The sequence below is a fragment of the Cyprinodon tularosa genome, unplaced genomic scaffold (assembly GCF_016077235.1).
Source record: "Cyprinodon tularosa strain WSP-4 unplaced genomic scaffold, ASM1607723v1 ctg2, whole genome shotgun sequence".
NCBI lineage: Eukaryota > Metazoa > Chordata > Actinopteri > Cyprinodontiformes > Cyprinodontidae > Cyprinodon > Cyprinodon tularosa.
The window spans coordinates 1118481-1136471 of NW_024038733.1; the positions used below are offsets into that span (position 1 = coordinate 1118481).

The following is a 17991-nucleotide window of genomic DNA, read 5'->3' on the forward strand; positions in this document are numbered from 1 at the left end:
ATCAATAAAACCAGCAATGTTTTCATCCCTTTAGTTGTCAGATATGCAGCCAGTTTTGCATGAATGTGCTGATAATGTTTATACAAATCTGAGCTTGTGCAGATCAGAGAAAAATTACAGCTGTAAATTAAACTTTTTATTTAATCATTTTATTTACAAAGAGCACATTGCTCTGTTAGTTTTTTCTTTGTTCAAGTTTATCGCTGTGGCAGACTGGATTTGCCCCGCAGGCCTTGAGTTTGATACATATGATATGCATTAAAAGCTAAAAATGTAACTTTTGAGCAAATTATATATAACTTTTGTTATATATACATGCAAAGGTTATGTCTTTTGTTATGTAAACTCATACCGACACAATATTTAACAGATGGGCCGACTCCAACAGAAAACTTTGATACCATTGTAAATTTCCAACAGTCGTCATTGCACTACCATCTGTATGCTATCTTTCACCACACTGCCATCTGCACATAGCTAAGTTAATTGCACTACCATCTGCAGATATATAGTTCTCTAATTTTTCTAATTTTATTAATTTTGGGGCTAAAATACTGTATACTGCATGCATCAGTTGTTGCCTTTTGGATTTTTGCAGTCAGTGCATTGCTTCAGATGTCTAGGATGAATAAAGAACCACCAAAGGGAATGGATACTAAAACATTAATGCTACTATCCACACTCAGGAAAGCTTCATTTCCTTACTTGCTCCTAAATTTGCTCATTCTAAAGTTTGCCGCCACAAACCATCAAGGAGGAAAATGTTTTTATTAAGGTTCAATGATCGGATTAAAATGGTATTGCATTGTTTTGCCATTGTGGGAAAAAGTTTATTTTGGGTTAGAAAGGTGAGGAACTCAGCATCAAGAGGACTTGATGTTATTATTAAGAGCTACACTATATTGCCAAAAGTATTTGCTCACCTGCCTTGACTCACATATGAGCTTAAGTGACATCCCGTTCCTAATCCATAGGGTTCAATATGACGTCGGTCCACCCTTTGCAGCTAGAACAGCTTCAACTCTTCTGGGAAGGCTGTCCACAAGGTTTAGGAGTGTGTTTATGGGAATTTTTGACCATTCTTCCAGAAGCGCATTTGTGAGGTCGCACACTGATGTTGGACGAGAAGGCCTGGCTCTCAGTCTCCGCTCTAATTCATCCCAAAGGTGTTCTATCGGGTTGAGGTCAGGACTCTGTGCAGGCCAGTCAAGTTCATCCACACCAGACTCTGTCATCCATGTCTTTATGGACCTTGCTTTGTGCACTGGTGCACAGTCATGTTGGAAGAGGAAGGGGCCAGCTCCAAACTGTTCCCACAAAGTTGGGAGCATGGAATTGTCCAAAATGTCTTGGTATGCTGAAGCATTCAGAGTTCCTTTCACTGGAACTAAGGGGCCAAGCCCAGCTCCTGAAAAACAACCCCACACCATAATCCCCCCTCCACCAAACTTTACACTTGGCACAATGCAGTCAGACAAGTACCGTTCTCCTGGCAACCGCCAAACCCAGACCCGTCCATCAGATTGCCAGATGGAGAAGCGCGATTCGTCACTCCAGAGAACGCGTCTCCACTGCTCTAGAGTCCAGTGGCGGCGTGCTTTACACCACCGCATCCGACGCTTTGCATTGCACTTGGTGATGTATGGCTTGGATGCAGCTGCTCGACCATGGAAACCCATTCCATGAAGCTCTCTGCGCACTGTTCTTGAGCTAATCTGAAGGCCACATGAAGTTTGGAGGTCTGTAGTGATTGACTCTGCAGAAAGTTGGCGACCTCTTCGCACTATGCGCTTCAGCATCCGCTGACCCCGCTCCGTCAGTTTACGTGGCCTACCACTTCGTGGCTGAGTTGCTGTCGTTCCCAAACACTTCCATTTTCTTATAATACAGCTGACAGTTGACTGTGGAATATTTAGGAGCGAGGAAATTTCACGACTGGATTTGTTGCACAGGTGGCATCCTATCACAGTTCCACGCTGGAATTCACTGAGCTCCTGAGAGCGACCCATTCTTTCACAAATGTTTGTAAAAACAGTCTGCATGCCTAGGTGCTTGAATTTATACACCTGTGGCCATGGAAGTGATTGGAACACCTGATTCCAATAATTTGGATGGGTGAGCAAATACTTTTGGCAATATAGTGTATCTTTGTATAAACAGGTGCTGGGGCTGTTTTACTAGGAAGTGGAAGAAAATGAAAATGATTGACCCTAAAGTTTCTTCAGTTGGCTGATCAATGATTTAGCTAGTGTATTAACCTTTTCAAATATTATTCTGAGCCTGCTGACCCTCTGCTGGTTGGAAATATTTGGTCTATAAACCACAAAATTGGATTCAACTCCACTGACTGATAAAAAAGGCTAAAATAAAAGGATCTGCCAAACTCTAAAAAACATTGTCAGATGCAGCTTACTAAAAACAGACCTTATAATGCAATGATCTCAGAGTCTGCAACCAAATTCTTGGTTATTTTGCTTTAGCATGAATAAATGTCATTAAGCTCTCTATTTATGATGTTTGCATGAAGTGTATTTAACCCGGAACTTTACTTTATCAGTTGCAAACACAGAGAGACACAACTGGAATTGTCAAGCTCCTTTCCTGCTGATTATACCAGTGTTAGATGCCACATTTCCTCTGGGTCTATAAAATGCACAACTTAACTTTTTTACCACATCAGTTGAGGATCACCAATGTTGAAGCTGAACAAAATCCCTGGCTTTCTGAAGGAAAACTAAGAAAGGTCACAAGTTTTGGAGAAATAGCGGCTGCAGTGAGATTGTTTTTCTTCCAGGCTGTGATGGAGTCTGTGGTTTTATGGTATATTGCCTCTTATTTTGTATTTTATTCCTCTCATGTCATCAGCTCTCATACAGGTATGTTTCAGCAGATATTTATCCTGCAGTTGAAACTTTGTTTGCATATTGAACGGTCCCCGTTTTACCAGATATTGCTTTATCTTAGTGATAAGTCCTGAATGTGGATGAGTGTGTATCTTTGTTCCAGTGGATCAATTTTATGTTTATGAGATGAATGCTGGATAGGCTAAGCTCAAGGACAGCTTTTTTCAGTCTGTGTCATTGAGTCCAGCTTTTACAATCCTGATTGGACAGTTATCTAACATAGTCATCACACTTACAATAGAACATAATTGGAATTAAATTTTCCCAAAAAGCTATGTTACAACCACAAACATCAATTATCTCATTAGGATATCTCATAATAGATCAATACAAAGTAGAAGTGAAGTGAAAAACAATTTAAATGTTTAGTTTTTCTTATTTTGCAAATACTGCATTTGAAAGGTGATTTCTACATTTTATATTCATTTCCCATGAGTCAATACTTTTTTAGAAATACTTCCAGATATAGGATTTTTAGGGTATATCTTTATCATTTTTTTAGTTTAAGAATTAATTTGTTTCACATTCAGCTAAAGCTCAGTCACATTGGTGTTGTATAGAAAAACTTTATTTCAGTTTTTATTCTGAATGTTGGAAAACCATCTTTTTAGTTGGCTTTTTAGTTAAAGGCTCAATGTTCTTTTAATGTTCAATTAAAATGGTGCTAAAGCGATGCTGCTAATCAAAACATTGAATGTACATTAGAATGACAATAAAGCCTTTTATTTAATTACTGCAAATCACAGATTCAACTGCAATAAAATGTAATTTAAAGTTTAGCAAACAAGCAAAAATTTAATAATTTAGTAGAATTCCTAAACTCAAAAAGCAATACTGCCAACTTTCCTTCCTTGTCTCAGCTGAATAAAGCATACCATGATAGCGCTACCATCATGTTTGAATGGGCGGCAGTTGCACTGCTGCTGTTATTTCACATATGTAGGTTTGCATTTATGCTCTTCAGTTCAATTCTAACCCCCTTTGAGCAAAACTACTTCCAAGCTGGTTGCACTAGATTTGATTTTGGCAAACACAAATAAAGTACGTTTGTAGCAGAGAAAACATAAAGAGTTTATGTTTAATTTTGTAAGGTGCAACACCAAAACTGACTCTCTTGTTTGGAGTTTTTTTCTGTAAAACATTCCCTCTCCTCCTCAGACTGGGATGAAGTTGTAATTGTTGAAGAAAACACATCCACCACCTTGGTCTGCTCCGGTGCCAGACTGAGAGGTGACGTATCCATTAACTGGATGGTAAAGTCGGTGGATGCGGATGAGTGGAAGCTGATTCTCTCTGCCAGTGAGAAGAGTAAGTTTTGCGGAGGAGCCTCGAAGGCATCCATCCGACTGACTGACGACAACTTTCAGAACACGGGGAATTTCTCACTGTTCGTATCACCCAAAGCGGAGGACGGAGGACTCTACTCATGCCTCATAAAGAAACAAAAGAAGAAAGTCAAACAAAGGATTTTCCTTTTAGAAGTTCTAACAGGTAAGAAACTGATAACTTATGCATGTGAGAAGCTGTTAACAGTAGAAACAGCATCATTTCCCACATGATGGGTCTTTTAATTTTAAAAGCACATACCAGTATTTTCCCCCTATTAAGACTCGTTAAGTCGCTGTTTATGAAAGAACTTACACACTTTAAGTCACATTTTAAGACACCCCTTTTTTAGTAGAATGAGAAATTGAATTTGTATACACTTTTCTCTCTGTTAAAGTTATTAACTTAGTTTATCACTATAATTATTTAGGCATAACTGACTATCATAGCTGATTATTAACTTTCTTTTAAATGCGAGAAAGCAAAAAATATTGGTCTACTTTTGATGCAATTACAATTGCAGGTTCATGGGGTGAAAAGGATCTATACTTAGACACTTTTTGCCTGTTTTAATTGGGAAATTGTTTCACTTTTGGTATCTAGAAGGGAAATAAAAAAAATGCCATAACATAACTTTTTTTCAATGAGTTGTTGTAGATGTTGATGGCTGTGGGCAGCAAGGATCTTCTGTAGCGGTCTGTCTTACACAGGAATTGGAGAATCCTCTGACTGAGAGCACTGTTGTTGTTTAACAGTCTTCTGAATGAGATGGTAACAGGTGTCCTTTATGTTTTTTGTTTTTGTAAAAGTATCTCCATAGGTTCCACTAGAGTTCCCAAAACAGAGGGAGCCTTGTTTATTATATTATATAAAGTTTATCAAAAACATTCTCTGATGATTTTACCTCAGAAAGGGAGATCACGTTCTCCACAATAGTTATAGCAGATATGCAGCACCTTTTTACAAACAATGAAGGACCTACGGTTCCTTAAGAAGTACAGTCTGCTCTGTCCCTTCTTGTAGACAGCTTCACAGTTGTGTCTCCAATTGAGTTTGTTGTCCAGGTGAAAACCAAAGTATTTATACTCATCTACCGTCTCCACTTTCTCTCCCGTGATGTTAATAGAATTCATCTTGTTCAAATTTCTTCTGCTATCTGCAATCATCTCCCTCGTTATGTTACTATACAGCAGGAATGTCAAAGTCAAATTCACAGAGGGCCAAAAAAACATATGTGCTACAAGCCGAGGGCCGGACTGGTTAACTGTTTATTAAAACATATTGAAATGAACATAGCCTATTACACCAAGGAAAGTGTATGCATTATAAACAGTAAATGCATTACTGTGCTGCTCTATGATCCTACCGATCACTGCTTTTAAATAGTAACATAAGAAAAAGAAAAAAAAAGTTGTATTCTCTCTCATGGCTCTTATCTGCATTCAACTGCATTCAACTGAAAACGATGAATAAATAAAATAAAATACAAAAATCTATGGTACACAGACAAAACAATACTTCCTCCAAAGAAAAATCACATCTTCTACAAAGAGATGTAAAAAAAAAAAAAAAAAAAAAAAATTGTGATGAATCACAGCAGCAGATCCAGAATTCAGCCAGAGGTTCTTTAAAAAGGAATTTATTAAACAAAAAGCAGAGAAATACTAAAAAGGACAGCAGAATAAAAAAGAATACAGGTGTCAGCAGAGGCTGATTGAAGTCAAAATAAAAGGAGCCTGAATGTACTGTATTGAGAGGGGAGCTGATCCTGCAGGTGATAGAGACAGACATGCTCCCGAGCGAGGGGCAGGTGGAATCCGCACGCCAGGCACAGAATACCGGGATTGTTAAATTGTTAAAGGGGGAAAAGCAAAGACCAAAACAATCCAAACATGCAAATCACAACAAAAACATTAAAATAAAACAAAAACACAATCTTGTTTTCCCCTGGGAATGTAGTGTTGGTGCGTGCAACACAACTGCACCAACACTACATTCCCCACAATGCAACGATAGCCCGCAAACTCACAGCAGCGTGCACAAGCAGCAGTTGCCTGTGGGCCGGTTCTAATGGTAATTAAATATCATCCAGAGGGCAATGGATAAACAAATTGCAGGCTGAATCCTATATGGCACACATGACTTTGAAATATGTGCCATACAGGATCAGGTAATGCTCAACATCACGCTACAAAGCGGTTCAGTATCTCTCTGTACTTAGCTCTTGTCCACTTCTTATGTGCCAGACCACTGCAGTTATCCGAGTATTTCTGCAAATTAACTCTGTTTTGTACAATAGTTAAGGCCGTACAGAGTAAAAAGGAATGGTGTGAATACCATCCTCTGTGGTACTCCTGTTCTGCTGACTATATAATTTGACAGTTTGATGTTTGTCTTACAAGCTGGGATTGGTTTGTCAGGTAGACTTTGGTCAAGACAATTGTTGTTGACCGTAGCTGAGTGCTGTCTGCCTTGTTTAAATGACAGTGTCACCATTTGGCTATGGTTAGTTGACCCAAAAGCAGAGGCTAGCAGGCAGAGGTGAATTTATGATAGATTTAATGAACAGTAACTGAAAAAACAAAAAAACACCCAGGAATCCAAAATTCAAAACATAAGAAAATAAGTAGAAAACAAACCAGAAAACCATGGAGACATCAGGGAATCAAAAACTCGAGGAGGAAGGCTCAGAGAAACGAAGTTGGACGGTGTATGATGAGGACCCAGCAAAGAGGAACTGAAGAGAAGAGGTTTTTAAACGAGACAAAGAGAGGGCTAATGAGGAAACTGGGAGCAGGTGTGCACAGAACAAAACAGGGAAAGAGCTAGGGAAGAAGGAGAACATAAGAGGGCAGCCGAGAGCAAAAAGAAACCTGGAAGACTGGAAATAACAACAAAATAATTATAATTAGGACTATAAAACATGGAGAAAAGAAAACTAAACACTCAAAAGAAAATATAACAGAACCCAGACTAGGACAGAAACTGGAAAAAACCAAAGAACACAGCAAAATAAAAATAAAACCACTAACACTAGAAAACAATGCGTAAAGCAAGACTGAACACTAAAAAGAAAAATATAACAGAACCAAAACTAAGACAGTATCTGAGAAAAGAATCAAAGAACTCGATAAACTAAGAATTAACCCACTAAAAATAGAAAACAAGGAGCAAAGTAAAACTGGATACTCAAAAGAAAAACAGAAACCTGACAGACAGTAGGTTTGTTGAAGCAGGTGTATGATTGCATCTTCAACTCCACGGTGATAATCAGCCTGCAGGGGCTCCTGATAGCTTCTTGTTCGTCCATCTGGACCTGGGTAACAGTCTATAGTCATTAAGGACTGTTGGCTGAGTTGTTTTTGGTACTGGAACAAGGCAGGAGGTCTTCCACATCACTGGAACAGTCTCCTGTGTCAGGCTAAGGTTGAAGAAGGCTAATTCAGCCAGTTTTAACAGCACAATTGTGAAGTTCTAAACCATTATCTTACAGCTCTGTGTTTAAGATTATTGTCCTGCTGGATGGAAAACTTAGAGTTTTGTTTATCCAGGATTACCTTGAACTTAGCTTATCCCGGCTTCCTATCAATACTATCCCAATTTCTATCTGCTGAAAAATAAACATCCCCAAAGCTTGATTCTTCTTCCATCATTCCACATAGGGCATGATGGGTTCAGGCTGTCATGCAAACAGTTTTAGTCTCATCTAACCAGAGTGCCTCTTTCCGCAAGTTTGCTGTCACTCTTAAATGTCTTTTGGTAAACTAGACTTCTAATAGCTTCCTTCCTGCCACTTTATCATGAAGGTCAGATTACTAGAGTGTACCAACTTCTGCATTAATGTTCCCTCCAGCTTATATCCGCAGAAGTAAAACTTTCTTACTTTGACAGTTTTAGCAGTTCTTTAAATAATTAACATTTAGTCAGTCTTATATCTACTATTTCTCCACTGTTTATAAGACAACATATTTTACATCTTAATTGTTTCCAAATGTTTTAAATAAACATTTCTGGCCTGTTTGCTGTGTTTAAACTGTTGGTCCTAATGATTCTTCTTGTTCACAAAAGTTCTCTAAAATCCTATGTGTGATTAAATTACACACAGAAGGACTATTGGTTTGTTCACTTGTAAGACCAATTGGTTGTATTCTGTTTTATTCAGGTGCAAATACGTCTGGAATCTGAATAAGCTGCACACCCCACTTTTCTAGATTTTTTTGTTGTTATAAAAAATACTCTCTCTACTTGAGCATTACTTGCTGTATAATTGTTTGTGCTTCACGCAGTCCGAACAAAATACTTTAAAGGTTATAACATGAAAATGTTACAAAAGCATAAAAAAAAGCAATGAACCCTGAGTTTTTTCTGGATATTTTGTACTATGGAGGGCAATTATAAGAAGGCTTAAATTTTTATTCATAGTTTTATTTCTAATTTTAATTCATTTTAATGTTTCACAAATTATTTTGTGATATTCCTTCCTTTTTAAGTCGCTGGTTCTAAATAATTTATGCTGAATTTCAGTGAGCTGCAACACATTTATGTATCGTTGCATCAATAATTTTCTCAGTTGAAATATTTGTTTTGGTCGTTGTGCTCATGTACTTCTTAATTAAGTGCACAACTATCACATGTATACAAGTCTTCCTGCACTTTAGATACTCTGACCTTGTAAATGTTCACAATTGTTCAACCAAAAAGTCTGTGCATCTCTGATGGAATAATTTTCATCACAAGAATAAATGTATTTTGTGATAGTTGTGCATCACAGACGAAAAATAGTTATATTCATCTTAACTTCACAAAATCTAACAAATATAAAATAAAAAAAAGAGATTTTTGATTATCTTTGTAGATCTTAATGTCTTTGGAGGATGAATATTTTAAACCCAATTTAGACTAATCTAAAAAAAATTCAAGGAGATTAAGGCCTTTTTTATCTGCTCTACTTTTGATGCGCTATGAAAAAATAAATACAAGAATTAAAAGTTAGTATATTTTGCATTTAATTTTTTTTTTCTGTTGCTGGTTTTGTGTGTTCATTCTGCAGTTGGCTTCTTCCCTGCTGTGCCTGTCCGTCAGTACAGCACCCTGCGGCTGTTCGCCCGAGTCAATCCTGACATTTCTGTCTCCAAAATTGCCTGGACGGCACCTGGCGGCCTTCCCATGAAGACAGAGAAGTGGTCGGACTCAGGCACAGTGACTAAAGTGCCGCAGGTCCAGATCAGTGATGCTGGGACTTACACCTGTACGGTCCACCTCTGGGGAAACTCCACTGGTGTTCTGGCTGCAAATGTGGATGTGGCAGTTGATGGTGAGAGAGAGAGAGAGCTGCAGGATGAAAATCGTACAACTGTATTTTTTTTTTATGAAAACAAGCTTCAAACCCAGAAAGTAGAGGAGCAGAAGCATTATCTTTTCAGGAATCCTGTTTCTTAAAGTATTTACTTCATAAAAGGGTTTTGAGATTCCGAAGCGTGTTTTTGATCTGCACTAGAATTCTTACTCTGAATAATATGCTGATGAAGGTTCTCAGTCATCCAGGTCATAGTCATTCCGTAAAAATTCAAAAAATATCCACTGGACTTGGTTTTCAAGATTTGAAGACGTTTCGCCACCTCTCCAGGAAGCTTTCTCAATTCAAATGTCTGGATCCGCAGTGAGTTTGAGTCTTATATAGACACGCCTTGTATCGCTTGGAAACATGCAATGGTAACCGATGAATGGGTCGTTAGTTCCATCGTTAGCCTGTAATATCTGAACCTGTCTATGATTCTAGGGGTCGGTCGTTAAAGGGGGGATTGCCATTAACGGGGGGGATTGTCTCCTGTAATACCTGAAACCTGTCTATGATTGTTAAGGGTTGGTCGTTAAGGAGGTATTGTTCACCGGCTGGGGCGGGTAGGTCCCTCGTTCCTCTGTGATGGGGTGGGGGGTTTGGTGATATCTGGAAGGGATCATGTCTATGATTGAATTGTATGTTTTTGGAAGCTGGAATCTGAGTCCACCACCTCTGTTTAAAGTTGGTTTCTGAATAATAGAGCTGCTATGTTTATATATTATTCATTATTTGTTCCTTTCCCTTTTTTATTGTTCTTCCTCTCTCTTTTTAGCGAACAGCGTGGCCTCATTCACCAATATTATACACAGTAAGTAACTCCAACAGAAGCACCTTGAAAGTCCTTTGTCAGCTACCTGCAGAGATGGGAAGTAACGAAGTACAAATACTTCGTTACTGTACTCAAGTAGATTTTTCTAAAATTTTTACTTTACTTTACTACTTATTTTTATGGTGACTTTTTACTTCTACTCCTTACATTTTTACACAAATATCTGTACTTTCTACTCCTTACATTTTTAAAAATTGGCTCGTTACTTTAGTTTTGAATCATTTCAATGGAGTTACCGTTATTATTTTTCACGTCATCAATACCAAATTCAATCTAATTGGATGGGAATCTACGTTTTATTTGACACACCACTACAAGATGAATCGACAGATTCGGCGGTATTCATTGGCGGCAAATCATTGCAGCTTGGTGGCGGTGGCGTTAGCATAGTAGCATGGACGACGAGATGATTGAAAATGAACACAACGGAGATCTAGTCCTATTGGCAGACATCCATTTAAAATGTAGGCAACGGCATGAAAAAAGTGGTTTCTACTTTTACTTTTATACTTTAAGTAAATTTACAAGCCTGTACTTTGTTACTTTTACTTGAGTAAAGAAGTTTAATCAGTACTTCCACTTTTACCAGAGTATTTTTTAACACAAGTATCTGTACTTTTACTCAAGTACAGAAAGTGAATACTTTTGCCATCTCTGGCTACCTGCTAATCAGGTGGGGCTGAAGGTCAGAGGTGATTCTCAGCTTATAAAAACTTAATCCTAATTGCTGTGGGTTTTTGCCTTCATTTCATTAATCTTTGGCAATTCTGTTTATTTCCTGTCTTAACCTCCTTGTTATCAACCTTTTGCTCAGAACCGCTAATCAGCCAGTCTTTGTGAACTATAATATTCTCCCCTCCGTTTCTTTCCCTTGCTTGCAGGCGAAATGATTTCTACTGCCACTCAGGCTAATAAATCCCTTCTGCTGACCTGCCCCAGCATCGAGGGCGACTTCGTCACGCTACATTGGCTTCGACCAGATGCAAAGAATCACAACATGATGAAGCTAGTGTACCAGTATGACCGTTGGAGGAGTTCCACCTCAAAGCAGAGCAACACACTCCAGCTAGCTGGTCCGCCCTATGACCCCAACGCTGGAAACTTCTCCTTCCTACTCACACCTGCATTAAAGGATGGAGGCCTCTACATCTGTGAAGTATACCTTAATGATGTGGTGTTCAGCCAGTGGACTAGACTTAGTGTTCTGAAAGGTAAGAGGGGTGAAGCAGTTGGAAAAACATAAGAATTGATGTTTACACCAAAACTGAAATATGGGGCTTACTATACCTGCTAAACACCTCACATTTAAAAATGATCCCTATGGTGAAACTGATTATTTTCACCATAGGGATGGTGGTTATTTAGGTCTGCTTGAAAGTTATATTTGCATTCTAAACCATCTAAAACAAGCATTGTTGGCTTTTAAGCCTGCATTTTGTATATGTCACATTTGTTGATAAGAAAAAGACCTAAGGGACAGAGGCAGAAATACAGGCAGCCAAAGTGGCAAATAATATATAGCAAAAAGAGAAAGTGAGAAATTATCTGAATTCAGCAAAGAAAAATGAGAGCCAGTGATCTCTTAGCCTGATAGAGGGGAAGGGAAATTACATTGGATGCAGGTGTGTTAATCAGTGGAGCGCTGACACTCAGGGAGGAAGACTAAAAGACATACAGGTGCTGGTCATAAAATTAGAATATCATGAAAAAGTAGATTGATTTCAGTAATTCCATTTAAAAAGTGAAACTTGTATATTATATTCATACATTACATACAAACTCATATATTTCAGATGTTTATTTTGTTTAATTTTGATGATTACAAATGACAACAAATGAAAATCTCAAATTCATCATATCAGAAAATTAGAATATTGTGAAAAGGTTCAAAATTGATGGCCCCTGGTGCCACACTCTAATCAGCTAATTAACTCAAACCACCTGCAAAAGCCTTTAAATGGTCTTTCAGTCTAGTTCTATAGGCTACACAATCATGGGGAAGACTGCTGACTTGACAGTTGTCCAAAAGACGACCATCGACACCTTGCACAAGGAGGGCAAGACACAAAAGGTCATCGCTAAAGAGGCTGGCTGTTCACAGAGCTCAGTGTCCAAGCACATTAATAGAGAGGCGAAGGGAAGGAAAAGATGTGGTCGAAAAAAGTGTACAAGCAAGAGAGATAACCGCACCCTGGAGAGGATTGTGAAACAAAACCCATTCAAAAATGTGGGGGAGATTCACAAAGAGTGGACTGCAGCTGGAGTGAGTGCTTCAAGAACCACCACACACAGACGTATGAAAGACATGGGTTTCTGCTGTCGCATTCCTTGTGTCAAGCCACTCTTGAACCACAGACAGCGTCAGAAGCGTCTTGCCTGGGCTAAAGAGAAACAGGACTGGACTGCTGGTGAGTGGTCCAAAGTCATGTTCTCTGATGAAAGTAAATTTTGCATTTCCTTTGGAAATCAAGGTCCCAGAGTCTGGAGGAAAAGAAGAGAGGCACTTCATCCACGTTGCTTGAAGTCCAGTGTAAAGTTTCCACAGTCAGTGATGGTTTGGGGTGCCATGTCATCTGCTGGTGTTGGTCCATTGTGTTTTCTGAGGTCCAGGGTCAACGCAGCCACATACCAGGAAGTTTTAGAGCACTTCATGCTTCCTGCAGCTGACCAACTTTTTGGAGATGCAGATTTCATTTTCCAACAGGACTTGGCACCTGCACACAGTGCCAAAGCTACCAGTACCTGGTTGAAGGACCATGGTATCCCTGTTCTTAATTGGCCAGCAAACTCTCCTGACCTTAACCCCATAGAAAATCTATGGGGTATTGTGAAGAAGAAGGTGCAATACACCAGACCCAACAATTCAGAAGAGCTAAAAGCCACTATTAGAGCAACCTGGGCTATCATAACACCTGAGCAGTGCCACAGACTGATCGACTCCATGCCACGCCGCATTGCTGCAGTAATACAGGCCAAAGGAGGCCCAACTAAATACTGAGTGCTGTACATGCTCATACTTTTCATGTTCATACTTTTCAGTTGGCCAACATTTCTATAAATCCTTTGTTTTTATTGGTCTTCAGTAATATTCTAATTTTCTGATATGATGAATTTGAGATTTTCATTTGTTGTCATTTGTAATCATCAAAATTAAACAAAATAAACATCTGAAACATATGAGTTTGTATGTAATGTATGAATATAATATACAAGTTTCACTTTTTAAATGGAATTACTGAAATCAATCTACTTTTTCATGATATTCTAATTTTATGACCAGCACCTGTAGATGGAGCTGAACTAAGACACAGACATAACATCAAGGGAAAAGTCTAAAAGAATAAACTATGAAAATAAATACAAAGAAATGAACAGAACGGCCACAGGTTAGAAAACACGAACAGCAGGAAAATTATTAAAACATAACTGCAACCGAAAACCAAACACTTAAAAATAATATAAGAGATTTGACATATGAGACACAAGATCATATTTTTTGGGACACATTTAGAAGAAAATGTTTAGAATAAGCATCCAAACATTTTCAATACTACTGTAAAAAAAAAAATGTATAAAATCCTTTTATTCATTTGTGAATTTACTCAGTCCCCTCAAATCACGACATCTAAAAACAAATATACATAATCCATCCCTGTTAAAATGACTAACCAGCATAACCTGCTCCCGTCTGTATTATAAAAAGCAACCAAATGCATCCAACTATCCCTCTTTAATCAATTTTTCAGGAGGTTTCATAAACTGAAAAATATGAATCACTTAGTTGTTGAAGTTTGGTTATTGCTCTCAACATTTTTTCTACTTACATCATTGTTTAAATAATTAACTTCTGAAGGGAAATTGTGGCAGGGATAGAAAAACATCCCCGCTGTAATGTAATTTTTGCTCTATGATTCAATTTTACTCATGGGGCACTGTCATCAGTTTGTATCTATGATTAAAAAAAAAAAAACCCTGTCAACTTTTTGGAGAATACTTTGAGTCTAACGTGTAATAATGTCTACAATAAAAAAAATCACATTTAAAAGAAGCTGAATAGATTGGACTGGATACACTGCTGCCGAATTTTCTAAGATCTGACTAATAAAAGATATTATCTGTAACAAAGATTTGGTCCTGTATATAAACAGCATGTGTTTTCCCAAACTCCTATATATTTCTATGCAAAAAAAAACTGCCGAACAATGCATATTGTTTATTCCCTCTAATATGTTTAAAACTACAGTACAATTTTACAATTTGTACTTTATATCTTAACTTTGATTTATTCAATTAATATTCCGGCAAAAAGGGGTTGAACACCCTTGTCAAAAAACTACAGTTTAAATAAGCTTTTAAAGCATATGCTTATACTATTTTATATTATTAAATCATGGTTTTAACAATCACTTATATTAAAATCCAAACCCACGAGTTGATCTGTGGTCACTGTTATTATATTATTCTTTTCTCTTCTAATAAAAATCCCAATCTTTGTTATTTTCATAAACTATTAATGGTTTTTTGCTATCAAAACACTTTGTTAGGGTTAATCTCATAAACCATGCCATATGTCAGAACATAACTATTTACTCCATCTGCAAGCAAACATAATATAAGTGTTCAGTAAATGTTACTTTTTTGAAGGAAACCTTGCTCTAAAAGTCAAATGATAAATGCTGCTGCTCAAACTCTCCTAAATGGAATAGTGCATCTTTGAAGCTTGTCATTCAGGACTCCTCTCCCCAGTAAGTTTAGAAAAAACTCTGCTATACAATAACCTTTTTTTTTCTATTCTCACTTTTTTTTTTTTTTTTTTTGGTCTTTGTAAACCAAAAAGTGAGTGATACATATAAACAAATAAAAACATTAGTTTTGGAAACTCTTTGCCACAGAGAAAACAAAATTATGAAGTAATGGTATCATGTCAGCTTGAGGATGGTTGATAAACTCAAGCTTATGAAGCATAAAGAAAGAACTTCTGTCAGTTGCCACATCATTAGTCGCAGAAACACTGAACTCTTTTGCTGTTTCTACATAAATGTAAAGCAGAAGGCTTTGCAATTGTTGTGGAGATGCTTACAGAAAAAGAAGAGACTGGGACCACAGTGAGATTCCATCAAGGATCTGCTGTCTCTTAAAGCTCTTTCTCATCTCATTGTTCCATTAAAAATGTGACTGGCAAGCCATAAATTATGAGGAAAGTCTTTGTCAGCAGTTGGAGGAACAATAGAAGACTGGTGGCAGGAATCTCTTGGGATGTAGTTTGAATTTTATTTAGATTAATCTTTTAAATGGTAAAGCACCTCGGCTCCTTAAGCTGGCCTCCTACAACCAAGGATGCTTGCTAATCACACAGTGAATATAAATGTATAGAAATGTGTTAACAACTGTGCTCAGCATTGTTTTGTCTGAGTTAACCTCTGTTTAGTCTTTAGTCACAAATCTAACTTAAAGGACTCCAAAAACAAGGGTTGGATGCGGAGACTTTAATAATGTAGGTACCTCCTCCACCAACATCCTCAATTTCATTCTTAGGCATCCAAAGGGAGCAATCCTTGGCCTAACGGGGTATATACTCTCCCAAGAGAGTTCTGGGTCTTCAAGAGGGTCTCCTCAGTCAGAACTCCCACAAAAACCTCCAGAGGGTGGCATACAGTGGTCCATCTGGAATTTAAACCATCTTATCTTCTTTTTATGCAGAAAAGCAGCAGCTCTACTTTGTTCTCCCCTATTTGTTCAAGCTCCCCACCCTGCCTGTAGGAGTCAGCCCTCCTACTGTATAGAGGAAACTCATTTCGACAGCTTGTATTATGGATTATCAATCCTCGGATTATGATCCATATAGCATCCATCGAGAATGCCAGAACTGGTGTTTAAATGATGATTTCATTCCTATCATCAACCATCATAAGAGCTGGACAAGAGCAAAAAACAATAGTCCGAGCCATTGTTATGGTCCATTGTCATGCATAGCTTATTAAATTAGTATAGTTCATTTCAATTGCAAAGGAGATCACATATTTTACCAATAAGTATTTCAATTTACTCAAAATACTTTAATACTAGTTACTAACCATGTTCCCTTATTAACTGAAGCTAAAATTGATTTCATTTCTATTCTTTTTTCTTTTTGTCTTGCTGCTGCACCTAGCAGTTACAACAAGCAAAGTTAACTGTACTCACCTGGCCTTTACAAACTACCATGGGTGGGATGCAGACATACAGTAGCAATAAATTGAGGGCTGTTCTTTTTCTGTCTTTTTCCTACTCTATCCTGCCATCACAAGAAACAAAAATATAAATGCAAAGTCCCCCACTAGAGACAGGGACCCGACCCGCACCAAGGGTAGGGTTTCTTGATCAGCACAAGCAGTTTGTGTTGTTCTTACTACTGTATCTATCTGTTTTTGGGGGGTTGAGTTCCCCTCCCGATCCATGACTGCATCCACTGTTGCTATGCAGTACCAATGACAGTGAAACAGACCCACAGCATTAAGCCTAACTTTGATTTCATTAAACATCCTTATGGCCAAAAAGCCTAATGTTTCTGCTCATCTAACCATATAACATGTGTTTCCAGTAGGCCATAAGTTTATCTATTTGTGCAGCTGCAATTTTTTAGTTGTGGTATACGTAGGACAAATCCTTTGTTTCAGTGCAGTATTTTCTCAGCTGCTGTTGCTCTAGCTGTCTAGCTGTTCAGATGAAATTGAAATGCTCGGAGGCAATCCTTCATTTTAATTTTTACACCTTTTGTACAGTAAAAAGTATAATTTGCAAGGAATTTATTGCACAGGACAATATAACCACCAGAAGTCTGACAACCTCACCTTGACCCTTCCAAATTTTCGTCTTTTTGTTGCTAAAATGTTCGATTTTCGGCTCCCTTATCAATAAATCTATTATTCAAAAGGCACTTTTTGCCCATTTGGGGGGAAAGCAAATTTTGTACAATTCCTCTAAGCTGCAAGTAAAATTTTCATCTTATGTGGCTTTGTGTAAACAAATATTTCAAAAACCTAAACTGTATACCTACCAAGACTATCACCCTGCACCTGTATTTATTTACTCTGTGACTTTATGCATAAACATGAAAGCCACAGGGTTTCAAAAATGTTCACCATGTTAATCTCAACTGATGCATTTGCAAAGCTTTTAGATGACAACCACTGATCTAACATGAGGCAGCGTTTAGAGAGACAACCCTCTAACCGGAGCACCTGTCTCATGAGGTATTTTAGCAATCATCGCCCCTGCTGAAGAGTCCTTGAGTGAGACATTACATTTTTACTGGTTTCAGGGCTTTATTCACTGACTCTGAGTGAGAATAACAAATGAAGAATACGTGTCCTGGGGCCATTTGAAGAATGTGGCATTATTAAATGAAAACATTAACTGTATTATTGTACCTGAAAGAGAAATATATTACATTTATAAATTTAAAATTCAGCTAATCACCTGTTGATTATTATGAGCATGCCTCAGGGAGTTCTCCCCCTATATTTGCTGGAGCACTCACACACACCCGCAGATACAAAAACTCAACATGCTCTGGTACACTTACAACAGCCTGTCAGGCTGGCCTTGGAAGG

The 17991-nt window shown here is 37.9% G+C and overlaps 1 protein-coding gene across 1 annotated transcript in view; it reads left to right on the top strand.

Annotated features, from left to right (window-relative positions):
* The first annotated feature begins 2785 nt into the window (after positions 1–2785).
* The window catches only part of abhd16a (abhydrolase domain containing 16A, phospholipase), a 51321-nt gene continuing 36115 nt past the window's right edge, over positions 2786–17991 (top strand). The window contains exons 1-5 of the mRNA XM_038284180.1: positions 2786–2876; positions 4062–4394; positions 9280–9543; positions 10343–10378; positions 11281–11610. Of these exons, the coding sequence (XP_038140108.1) occupies positions 2801–2876; positions 4062–4394; positions 9280–9543; positions 10343–10378; positions 11281–11610 (1039 nt within the window). The 5' untranslated portion in view covers positions 2786–2800. The remainder of the gene's footprint in view (positions 2877–4061; positions 4395–9279; positions 9544–10342; positions 10379–11280; positions 11611–17991) is intronic.